The 12,963-nt window shown below is 42.7% G+C and overlaps 1 protein-coding gene and 1 pseudogene across 1 annotated transcript; both read right to left on the bottom strand.

The window, feature by feature from the left end:
* Positions 1–4,581: 4,581 nt before the first annotated feature.
* Positions 4,582–6,931, bottom strand: LOC121763502 (UDP-glycosyltransferase 73C3-like). The gene is made up of 2 exons (XM_042159524.1): positions 5,092–6,931; positions 4,582–4,764 (listed from the first exon to the last, which is right to left on the bottom strand). Exons 1-2 carry the CDS (start codon positions 6,650–6,652, stop codon positions 4,712–4,714), a joined length of 1,614 nt encoding a protein of 537 aa, XP_042015458.1. The 5' UTR covers positions 6,653–6,931; the 3' UTR covers positions 4,582–4,711.
* Positions 6,932–7,605: 674 nt separating this feature from the next.
* Positions 7,606–9,280, bottom strand: LOC121764175 (annotated as a pseudogene).
* Between the last annotated feature and the right edge of the window lie 3,683 nt (positions 9,281–12,963).

The raw sequence follows: 12,963 nt of genomic DNA, 5'->3' as shown, positions 1-12,963 counted from the left end.
TCACGTGAGATACGTTGAAATATATTATGGTGTGTTTTTCCATCTTTGTGACGAACATTGGGTTGAGTAAATTGAGAAAAACGATGAGAGAGAAACGATAGGACATGCATGGTAATATGATTCTGTGGAAGGCTGACTTGTGTTGTCGTTGACAAGGGTGATTGTATTCGTGAACTCGAGGAACGAGAGTTGCCATAAGTTGGATTGTGAATTGTTAAGCGAACGAGGTGGGCTTTCTTTTCAAACCTCTTTATTTTTCCGAAAATATGATGTGGTGTTATAAGGGTGGTTTAAAGTGTTATGTCATGCCGTGATTGTTTTGATGTTGAGATTTTTGCCTGATGCCTAGTTCGTTTGAGCTTGCTCCGTTAGGCTATAGGGCTATGTTGAGATTGTGCTTGATGCCTAGTTTGTGAGTTCGCTCCATTAGGCTATAGGGCTATGATAAACGAATTCGGGTCTGAGTAGGGCCGCAAACCCTATCAGGCTGTGTACACAGAGGGGATCGTGAGCCGTCCTTGCTAGTCGGCCGGTCTCGTGGGCGAATAGTGTGGCCATACTTTCGTCGCACTATGGTAAGAGGATGTGATTGATTGATTGATGAGAAAGTGGGGAGATTGTTTTGACCGGCCGGTCTGTGAAAAGTGTTTTTGTGATACTCGTGATATTTCTTAAATAAACGTAAAAACTCGAGTTCACCGGTATGGATGACATAACTGTTATAAAATGTTTTCGGCATGAGCCCATTGAGTACAACAAGTACTCAGCCCTGCATATCCTTTTTCTTTATGTGCAGGTTGAGAGGTGATGTTGCGGCGGATGTTGAGTGAGCTTTAGGAATTCCCGGATGCGTCGTGTGTTCAAACATGGGAGTCATCCTATGACTCTCCTCTGATACTTGTTTTTCCGCTGCCGTGTTTCGAATCGTTCTTGTTAAAGTCTTTCGTTTTGCCCCACACTACTTTTTAACATTATTTACCTTGAGATATTAACCCGCTCCTTAATTGTTTAATCGATTAAAACTCTTCTTTTGAAGCTTTGTTTAAGATGTTCTCTCATTGTTTTCCCCTTCTTCTTCCCCGCTCCTTAGTCCCTTCCCTAGTCACGATTTCCCCGTCTTTACTATCCTTAGTGAGGGCGGTCGTGACACACGCCCTCCATTTAAATGGTAATTTTCTGAGATTCCAATAATTTTAAAGCGAAATATTGGGTGAAATCATAACAATTACAGTAATGAGCTCAAGGAACATACCGGTGAAGAGATGCCAATAACGATGGAGATCAGCATTGTGACGGGTAGGGGCAGCGCTGCTCGCCGGAATCCACCACGATGGCGACAATTTCACGGTGACAGAAGAAGAAACGAAGGGGTGAGTGAGAGAAGAAGTGTGTAGAAAATGAGGGGTACGATTTAGGAATAGTCGAAAGTAAAGTTGATTTGTTCACATTCAACTTCTCCTGTGTGTGAAAGTGAAGAGATGTGAATAACACAAATTCTTTTACTCCATTTTCTTTGTTGAATTAATAAAACAACAATGTATTCAATTAATTAACAAATACTCACTTCGTCTACAAAAAATATAGTCTTATTCGTGGACGGGACGGATTTTAATAATAAAGCAATAGCGTAAGAGAGAGAAAAAAAAGTGGATAAAGTATAAGAGATATGAGAAAAAGTAAGAGATGGAAGGAGAAAAAGTGGATAAAATGTGAGTAAAAATTTCCGTTTTTGAAATGGGATGATTTTACGTGGACATCTCAAAATAGTAAAATTAGACTATTTTTCAATGACGAAAAGAGTTTTATTGATTATAATCTTAGTTTTCTTATAATTACATATATAAAGATTTATTTATACCATGTTTTTTCTTTCGCTTCTTTAATCCTCTCATAGTCATGATAAAATGAGTTTTTTATGTCAATCCTTTCATAATCACGATAAACTAAGTTTTCTATGACGTGATAGTAATAGTCCCTTCGGGGAGCCATCGGAAAATTTCTTTTTTTTGTTAATGAATGTTAAAAGAATTCCAATTTAATTAAGAGCATTAGATATATTCCGGCTCAGTGAGTGACGCATAACTGTTGTGCGTCGTTATTAATGAAACGCACAATGGTTATGCGTCTTTAAAGAACGACGCACAAAGGTTATGCGTCTTTAGATAACGACGCACAAAGGTTATGCGTCTTTAAAGAACGACGCACAAAGGTTATGCGTCGTAAATGAATGACGCATAAGAAATATGTGTCGTTTAAGAATGATGCATAAGAGTTATACGTCTATAAATCGGGCTTAAGAGGGCAGAAAGCTCCCAATTCACTGACAGAAGCAGCGGAGCAGCGCGAAGAGGCGATTTACTCGACGATTTTCGGCGATTTTAGACGTTTTCCGACAGATTTCAACCAAACTCCAAACATATTTCGGTAATTGTCCTTCCACTTGGCTACATTTATCAATTATTGCTTAATTTGTGGAGCTTTTCCCTAATTTAGCAAAGTTAGGGTTTATAATGAAATTGATGAATTTATGGTCGATTTTTGTTATTGTGTTGCTTACTTGTGTTGTTTTGTTGCGTATTTGTGTGTTTCACATGTATGCCAGTATCTCTTGTGGAGCTTTTCCCTTATTTGTGTTGTTTTGTTGCGTATTTGTGTGTTTCACATGTATGCTAGTATATATTGTGCAAAATTGTAACATTGAAGTTATATAATGCTAGTATCTCTTGGGTGAATGTTTTGAAGTAGATGGCATTTGCAAGTTCCGAACAACAGTTATGTTATGGACCTGAGGATCCATCACTACTGTTTCATCAGAACGAACACATTTCAGCCTCTTTGTTGGCGAATGACACAGCAAATGTGTTGAGAGTTCGTAGGACGGAGTGTAAGGTTTGGGCATTGCCAATACATGAAAATGTGATGTATTGGCTTGATGTATGGGGGTTCAGAGGCGTGGTTGAATATGGAAGGCCGATGAGGATGGACAATGAGCTAATAACTGCCTTGATCGAGCGCTGGAGGCCTGAGACACACTGTTTCCACCTTCCAGTTGGTGAGGTTATTGTAACCTTACAGGATGTGCAAAGCCTGTGGGGTTTGAGAGCAGACGGTCGTGTTTTCACTGGTCGTGACTACCCTGTTGGATTTGAAGATTGGCCCAGCAAGTGTAGAGATTTGTTGGGATGGATACCTGATGCAGAAACAGAAACGAAACACTTCCTAACTTCCCACATATTGTCATGCGACCTTTGTGTAACTGAAACCTCCCACTTACATTCCCTCGCCTTTTCAGCGTCGGTGGTGCTGATGATGCCTGCCCCTGTCACTGTCGTTCCTGCTGGAAATTTGCATACAGCATGCCACCTTCTTAATATGCTCTCGACAACCTTAAACTGTTTTTCATTCCACAAACTCCACATAGTTATAGCAGTCTTCACGTGTAGCTTGGAATCAAATTTTGTTCCCAACACAATCTGATGCGGCTCATTCTCATTCCAATACAAAAGGCTGTGTTCATTACCACCCACATTATCCGATACTCCAGAAGGACGACTTGGTAATTCATGAAAAAATCTAAACCCACTAGGATTGTATTCCGGAAGTGGTTGTTCACCTTGCATAACAGGTTTACATGGTACTATCTCATCACCAGAACTACCACCGACATCATCAGCACCATCACCATCACTAAGATCGGGGTCTGACTCTGTCTCAGATAGTGGCCTTGGCTCATCAAGCTCATCTGCAACATCTACCTCATCATTCAATCCAACACCAACATCAGCAACATCTACAACATCTCTCTGCTCATTCATACTACGATCAAAGCTCATTTGGCCCACCCTCGCAGATGATCCAATACCACAGTCAAAACTTATTTGTTCAAACCTCGCAGATGATCCAATACCATAATCAACAACTGGTGGGATTTCTGCACTCCTCACCGGTGAATACTCAACAAATAATTCAATACACCCACTTGAATTTTGAGCATTGTTGAACATAAACATTACACTTTCATCATTGCAAATCACAGAACATGTATAACCCATACCGGAAGCAAAGACTATACATTGTCTCCATAATAATTCAATTGTGTGTTGGTTCATATCTATTCTCATCGCATCACAGATCATTGCTACCAATTCAGCATACGAAATACATGAATTTAATTTGATGGAGCTCCTCGCACGAGGTGGTTCATAACCAATACCCATATGTTGTAGTTGAACTACTCTACCACCCCAATACAAACTCACAAATACTTGCATGATTTCTGCATCAAAAACATTTAAAACAACGATAATTATGGACATTTTTCCTACAAGCCCTAATTTGTATAAATTGGGTAAAACTAACAAATGAAAGCACAATAAACATGAATAATGATGAATGTAGCTAAATTGATGAACAAATTACCGGATCTTATGGAGAAATCGCCGTAAATCGCCGAGAGAGGAAATGAAAGTGTGTTCTGTGCGCTGCGTCTGCCTGCAGGGGGTTAAAAGCCGACTGAACGACGCATAACCCTTGTGCGTCGTTAAAGAACGACGCATAAGGGTTATGCGTCGTTAACCGACGCATAATCCTTGTGCGTCATTAAAGAACGACGCATAAGGATTGTGCGTTTCATTAATAACGACGCACAACCATTATGCGTCACTCCCTCATTCAGAATAAATCTATTCTCCTTCATTAAATCGGAATTCCATTACTTGCTTAGAACAAAAGAAGAAAATCCTCGGGAGCCATCTTCAGTGCTCACTGCACGGATTTTAAGTTGATCATATTTCTTTAGCATCTTATTGATCCAAAATCTGGACATTTTTTATTATGATTGTTGCTTTTAAAGTATGGTGTTTATAATTTGATAAGCATTATTTCAAACTTTAGTAAAACAAACCAAGCACCTGTCATGCAAATGCAATCTTAGAAACCTAAAATTAATTAAGTCTCTGGTGGCTTAATTTATTTTCAAATTTCAGTCGATTTCCTATGACAACCACTAATAAGAATTGAATTTCAACAAAAAAAACGGTCAAAATTAATTTTAACATCACTAAGCTAAAGTTTCTTCCAACAATGGCCTACCTCCTAATTCCATAACTTGCTGCTCTACATCTTGAATCAACAACATAATATTCCTGTAAGAAGACCCTCCTTCTTCCAACGCCTCCCTTGCCCTCTCCCCCAACTCCTTCGCTCTTCTTCTCCTCTCTCTTCCCTCCTCATCTCCCTCCATCAACTCCTCGATCGCCCTCTTCACCTGATCCCACTTCACAAACGCACCCTTCTCATCTCCCTTCCCCGATCCCGTCTCGACCCCGACCCCGACCCTCACCCCGGTCCCGAGCACGTGCACGATGAACTTCTCGTTGTAAAACTGCTCCGCGAACATGGGCCACGTTATCATGGGCACGCCCGCGCTCACCCCCTCCAGAGTCGAGTTCCACCCACAGTGCGTCAGAAACCCTCCCACCGACGCGTGCGACAGTATCATCACCTGCGGGGCCCACCCGCGAATGATTAGTCCCCTCTCCTCGAGACTATTATTTTTTTCCTCCAACCATTCCACAACTTCTGCGGTTAGAGAAGCGTCTCTTATGATCCAAATGAAAGGGAAACCCGAGGCCTCCAGCCCTAACCCGATCTCCTTGATCTGCGCAGCTGAGATTCGGCATAAGCTTCCGAAACACGCGTAGATAATCGTCCCGGCCTCTTTTGAGTCGAGCCACGACTTGCACTGGCGCTCGTCGATGGAGGCCTTGTTTCCTCTGTCGAGTTTTTCATTGGGTCTCTTGTTGCACACGGACACTGGGCCGATGCACCAGAGCGCTCGTGCCACCTCTGCATACCCCTCGACGTATCCAGACTCAATCTCCTCGAAGGTGTTCACGAGCGTAGCTCGTGAAAAGCTTCGAGCTTTTTTAATCTGATCAATGACTGTTTCGATGTTATTGTCGGACGATTTCTTCTTGGCCTGATGCGGCATCTGCGCCTTGGTGAGCTCGATTCTGTGGGGTATATCCGGCACCAGAAACGGCTCTGAGTCGGATTCTGCTGCCGCGATCATCTCCTGCGTGCTGTCAAGAGACAGCACGTGGGAGCAGAACAGAGTGAAGCACGATATGGTTTCGAAGATATACCTCGGAATGCTGAAGCTGTCTGCGACCCTCTGCGTCCAAGGCAGAGCGTTGGTGGAGACCACGCAGCTCGGCCTCGGACGCAGCTCGGCCATCAGCTTCAGCAGCGGCGCCTCGAGCATCTCGCACGCAGCGAAGAACTCGGGGGCGAGGTCCATGGAGGTTAGGGAGTCCATGTTCTCGCAGCCCCGGGGGAGGCCGGCCTCGTCGCCCGGGAATTCCAGCGGAATCATCCGGATTTGGAGGCCAGTGCTGGCGGCGTGGGCGATGGCGGCGCTGTATCGGGTGAAGTTGCGGGGCGTGGTGATGATGGAGACGATGAGGCCGCGCTGCGCGAGGAGCTTGCCGAAGTCGGTCAAGGGGATGATGTGGCTCTGAGACATGAGTGGGATGAGAAGGAAGTGGAGAGGGTGGGGTGAGGGAGGCATTGGTCGATGAGGTCGAGGGGAGGAGGCGGCCTTGTTTGTTATTGAGTGTTGAAGTATGTATGATTGGAGTGGAGAAATCATGTGGAAGGCATCTTTTGTTTCCGTTGTAATGGCATGAGAGGTCGCTTTATGAAGAGAATATAAACGGGGCAGAAAAAAACAGTTGATAAGGTTTATGTGGTCCGTAGCAGGTCATACTCATACATTTCTCGTGAAGTCAGACGCAAAATGTCTAGAAAGCAAGGACAAATGAGTAGATGTTTACGGAAAAGTACAAAAATTTGGATTGGTATATATGTTAATTGAAGAAAAGATTTTGTTAGGCAAAGCAAAACACATCATTAACTACATATACTCTGATAATTTGTTTTATTAGATTTTTGTACAATTTTTTTGTGTTAGTAGATTTTTTACTTTCAAATTGATACCATGAAATCCTTAATTAAAGGAACTAACAAAATTATTAACCTTTCCTTCAGTTAATCACCTACTATAAAAAAATTTAAACGTTAAAAAGATTGTTCATAGGAGGCAAGCGGATTGAATAGCCATATTTGAAGCTTGACAATTCCAGAAGAAATTTGTAAAGGAAATATGCAGAGTGAGTTGGACAAGCTTTTTTATTCTTTTTCTTGGACAAGAAATTGAAGCCTATGCAAACATAATAAATACTACTCCATACGTACCAATAAATATCCTAAGATATATATCAAGTACCACAATAGTGGAAGAATTTTTATTAAAATAAAAATAATACTACTCCATACGTATTAATAAATATGAAACATTTGGTTTCCAACAAAAGACTTTATACAATTTTGTTTTGCAAGTTAATGAAAAGAGAATAAATTAAGACAAGACAGATGAAAAATTAGAGATGTTATTTTCATTTTAGGAAATATTTTATTTTCACTAGGACCATTCAAAAGGAAAAATGTTTCATTTTTAATAGGAAGCAAGAATCTAACTAAACAAATGATAAAAGTATATGGACTCATGTTTTGCCATTCCGTTATAATTTAGCAAGCAAAAAATAAAAACTAAAAAAAGGGGATCATTTAATTGAGTTACACAATCTAAACTATTCTACTTCAAAGTAATTCAATTATTTTGATTACATAATCGAATACTGAGCAGCTTGTCTAATTTGTAGAGCTGTGTCCTATCATGGAATTTGCGATGTCCTGAATTAGGAGTGTAATATTTTGATAAGAAGATCCACCTTCCTTGACAGACCTCCTGGCCATTTCTCCCAGCTCCCTCGCTCTCTTCCTCCTCTCACACCCTTCCTCTCCCTCATCCATCACCCTCTCAACCGCCTCCCTAATCCCATCCCTCCCCACTCTATCCTCACCCTTCTCCTCCACCCCCAAATGCACCACCCCCCTCGCCCCCACCCTCACCCCAATCTCATGCACCTCCACCACCAGCTTCTCATTCAAAAACTGCTCCGCAAACAAAGGCCACGTCACCATGGGCACGCCCGCCGATATCCCCTCCAGAGTCGAGTTCCACCCACAGTGCGTCAGAAAACCCCCCACCGCATGGTGCCTCAGGATAGCCACCTGAGGCGCCCACCCCCTAAGGAAAAACCCTCTCCCCTCAACCCTCGCTTCGATCCCATCCTCATCGATCCATCTCTCTATCTCCGCATCAAATTTCACCACCAACACGAAATCACGCCCGGTCTCCTCCAACCCTAGCGCGAGCTCAGTGAACTGAGCTCGCGAGAGGCGGCTCAGGCTGCCGAGGCAGGCGTATACGACGCTCCCAGGCTTCTTCTCATCCAGCCATTTCAAGCAGTCATGATCCGATATGGGATTAGTATCATCATCATCGGATAAGGGCCGATGCACCAAATCTTTCCTCTTTCGAGCTTGCGGAACTCATCCACGTATCCGTTTTCGAGTTCTTGGAAGGTGTTGACGACGAGGCCGTAGGATAGGGCCTCGGTCTGCTTGAGGCGTTCGCGGTAGCCCTTGACGTCGGTGGGCCCGGGATTGAACAATCCCGGGAGCTGGGATTGGGAGAAGTGGATGTTGTTGTTAGGGAGATTAGGGACGGTGAAGAAGTGTGTTGGAGGGAGGGTTTGGTGGATTTTGGAGGCGTAGATGTGGTGAGTGATGACTTGAGTGAAGCAGCTCATGCCGTCGAAGACGATGCGCGGGATGTTGAAGGTGTTGGTGGTGTGGAGGGTCCAGAGGATGTGCTTGTCGCAGAGGAGGGAGGAGGGAGGAGGGGAGAGGCGGCGGAGGAGGGATTCGATGGGTTTTTGGAGGAGGTTGATGGCGTTCATGAAGTTGGGGAGGAGGCAGAAGGAGGGGAGGAGCTCGGCGCTCTCGCAGCCGGGGGGGAGGCCGGCCTCCTCGCAGGGGAAACAGACTGTGAGGAGGCGGATTTTTGAGTTTGAGGCGCGGTGGAAGCGGGAGGCGGTGAGGGGTGTGAGGATGATGGAGACTCGAACACCGCGTTTGGATAAGAGTTTGGCCATGTGGATCATTGGGATTATGTGACCCTGGGCCATTAATGGGAGCAACACGATGTGAAGAGATTCCATGGAAATGGACATGTTTCTTTCTTTCAACTTTAGCTCTTTGTTTGTCGTGGACTTCGGCTTCTCCGTCTTATGATGGATGGGGCCTCATTCCTTAAATTTATTCCTCTAGTCACATTATTTATACTTTTATACAACCTTTATCCACAAATAACTCCCACAATTCACGTTAAACTTTGGCTATTAAATTTCGTAAATATACTGCATTAAGTCTCATTATATACAAATTCTCTCCTTATTGTCCTTATTGTAGAACCGCAGAACTCCATCAAATTAAGATTTTTAGATCTAGTTTTTTATGGATGAGATGCGCAAATGTATAATTTTTTTTCGTCTTCATTAGGAGCCAATTTTACTTCAGCCCAAGACAAAATAAGTCATACTCCCTCCATCCCACAATAATTGTCACTTTTATTGTGGGCACGGGTTTTAAGAAATGTAAAGAAAAGTTGCTTGGAAAAGTTAATAGAATGTGAGACCCACTTTTTTATATTGGTTTTATAATAAAATATGAGTGAAGTGAGTTAGTGGAATGTGAGACCTACTTACCATTTATGGTAAAAATGAAGTGTGACAATTATTGTGGGACGGACCAAAATGGAAAAGTGTGACAACTATTGTGGGACGGATGGAGTAACATATTAGGAGGATTTAACTTCATTCCAGAATATATATTACTTCATTACAGTAGGTTTTTACTTCATTTCAATAGGATTATTACTTCATTCCAGTACGTAAATGCAGTTTTGCCTTTGCGTACCGTTCTTTCTCTCTTCAATGTCTATCACCGCAGTCATGGCGCTGACAACAAATGGAATGATAGCCTAATTGAATGGTGTAATAAGCACATGGAATGATGTATACTATCTGAATGAAGTATGTGTAGATTCATTAAAAGTCCTACTGGAATGAAGTAAAAACCTTGTCTAATGAAGTAATAACGTTTTTGAATGAATTGTATTTTTTAAAGTGAATAAAATAAAAACTCAGTTCAATGAATTCGAATGAAGCATGTGTTGGTGGTGATTTTCTAATAAAGGTTTTTTTGAGGGGAAATACGTGAGGTAAGGGAAGACGATGAAATGGGAAAAACTATTTGATGGAAAATTTCACGTAAGTCGAGAAATTATTGATACATTAAAAAATGATGGCCAAATTTTTTTAGGACATTTTAAAATAATATATTAAACTCTTTGGATACTTTCTTATACTTATTCAATGATTGAGATTGTTAAGAGTATTTTGAGCTGATACAAACACTCCAATGAATCAATGAGTTCAACGGAGGCACTTAGAGGTTGGCAATAGAAGGATCAATTACAACGAGCAAGAAGCCGTTGCATGGAGCAGTTGGAGATCAGTTACACCAACTGATCTTACTCTATCTTACACTCCCTATAAATATTGCCGTAATCCAAAGAGCTCATTGAGAAGAAACGAGAGAAAGAAATCAGGTGAGGGATCATAACAACAATCTATGGCTAGAGTGAGAGATACACACTATCTTTGTGAGGAACTAGCTTGTATAGTCTTCGGTGTGATATGAGTTCATATGCGAAGAGGGAGTAGCTTGTTCTTGAGTGTGTGATCTTGTTGTATGATTGTAGTTCTTGATCGTGATTGAAGTAAATCGATTCGTTATTCTCCCGTGGACGTAGGCTTACGCCGAACCACGTATATCCTCGTGTTCTTGTTGTTCCATTTCGTTTTTGCTCCGATCTCGATTTCCAACAAATGGCGCCGTCTGTGGGAACGAGGAGAATCGTTGGAAGAAGTCGGAGATGAAGAACGGAGGGAGATGCTGAAAGTAGCGTCTCGAATGCAGCGGTCTTGGAGAAGGAGATTGAGTTCTTGATCACGTCAGTTGAAGGGGACGACGGTGTGGTCAGTTTTGGTTCGTGCAGCTTTGAGCGATATTGTTGAGAAGTTTTTTGCATTGGCGATTCATTGTGGAGAGAGCTCGAAGGTTCATCGATCAAGAAAGAGGGAAGTTCTTGGTGATCGTTGGTGTAGCTCGCTCAATGATCGTTGCTCATACTGATGATCCATAATGGGATCGAGTATGGCGATATGCAACTCATTTCCGAAGCCTATGATGATGTTGATGGATATTGAAGGCCATGAGAGCCTTGATGAGATGATGCTTCAGAGGCAGACGACGATGGTGAGATATCTTGGATGGTGCAAAGATGGTGTTCGACGAAATGCCTGAAAGAGAAGTAAATTGACGAATGAAGGGTTTCTTGAGGTTCCAACGGTGCATCCAAGTGGAAACGGTTACAAAATGCGGTTGCAGCATAGGCCGTCGTCAAGAAATGCCGGAGAGGAATGTGATTGCTTGGATGATAATAATCGCAAGGCACGTCAAAAAGGAACTCGAGTAGGACGGAGGCGTGACGACGACGCCATGGCTCTGCTCTCTCAGATGGAGACGCTGGGTTATCGCCCCAATTTGGCGTCGTATTCGTGTTTGATAGCTAGCCTCGGAGACATCGGGAGGACGCTGGAGGCGAACGCGATATCCCAGGGAATGGTTATTTCGGGAGGTAGGCCGAAGGTTGGGCTGTTGAATTTGATGCTCAGAAGCTGTTTGATGAAAGGCCTTTCAGATTGGTCCGACGAAGTTTTTGTGCGCGATTTAAAATTGATCAAGGGAATCTGAGCAAGCATGTGAATCAGAGAAGTATACTTCAGAATCAATCTGCTGCATGATGCAAAGTCTGAAGACGAGTTACTCAAGGAGCAGCTCGGTCTGTTGGAGATCTCAATGAGAGATGCGAAGATGAGTAAGAGCAACGTCGATGACGTCGTGCTCGTTAGTGGTCCAAGCAGCGATCCTAAGCGATGAAGGTGGCATAATCTTGGCAGAAATTCAGATATCACTCATGAGAGATGTGTTATATCTCTGGGGATCAGCAACTCCAATTCTGAATCGGGGAAGATTCAAATTAGGTGGAGGTTTTATCGTCCGGTGGAGGCGATCGTCCGGTGGAGGCGTTGTGGCTGATCAAGGAAGTGATAAAGGAGGATCTGGGGATGATTCTCGGAGTCAGGATGCTGACAAGAATAGTCAAGATTGGCGCTACTCGGACATGAGATCGACAAAGAACAAGATGATCGAAAGAAGTGTTGTATCATCTCAAAAGGTGGAGGATTGTTAAGAGTATTTTGAGCTGATACAAACACTCCAATGAATCAATGAGTTCAACGGAGGCACTTAGAGGTTGGCAATAGAAGGATCAATTACAACGAGCAAGAAGCCGTTGCATGGAGCAGTTGGAGATCAGTTACACCAACTGATCTTACTCTATCTTACACTCCCTATAAATATTGCCGTAATCCAAAGAGCTCATTGAGAAGAAACGAGAGAAAGAAATCAGCTGAGGGATCATAACAACAATCTATGGCTAGAGTGAGAGATACACACTATCTTTGTGAGGAACTAGCTTGTATAGTCTTCGGTGTGATATGAGTTCATATGCGAAGAGGGAGTAGCTTGTTCTTGAGTGTGTGATCTTGTTGTATGATTGTAGTTCTTGATCGTGATTGAAGTAAATCGATTCGTTATTCTCCCGTGGACGTAGGCTTACGCCGAACCACGTATATCCTCGTGTTCTTGTTGTTCCATTTCGTTTTTGCTCCGATCTCGATTTCCAACAGAGATATTTCATTAAATCGTTAATACGAAATACTAACAAAGTTGAATATTTGTCCTTGAATCTATCAGTACACAACCTTGTAGCTAAGTTATTTTAAACATGAGAGGTAGGCAAATCCGTGCTCATAAATCATATCCTATGACAAATGTTAGGAAAGACAAATACATAACTTAACATAT

Source organism: Salvia splendens, chromosome 14 (genome assembly GCF_004379255.2).
Source record: "Salvia splendens isolate huo1 chromosome 14, SspV2, whole genome shotgun sequence".
In the NCBI taxonomy this organism is placed as follows: Eukaryota; Viridiplantae; Streptophyta; class Magnoliopsida; order Lamiales; family Lamiaceae; genus Salvia; species Salvia splendens.
This window is presented reverse-complemented; position numbering and strand designations above follow the sequence as displayed.

Coding starts and splice junctions, on each gene's coding strand:
- LOC121763502 (XM_042159524.1), bottom strand. CDS start 6,652: ATGATTTCTCCACTCCAATCATACATACTTCAACACTCAATAACAAAC. Junction 4,765..5,091: donor GCAAGTTATGGAATTAGGAG/GTAGGCCATTGT, acceptor AAATCCGTGCAG/TGAGCACTGAAGATGGCTCC.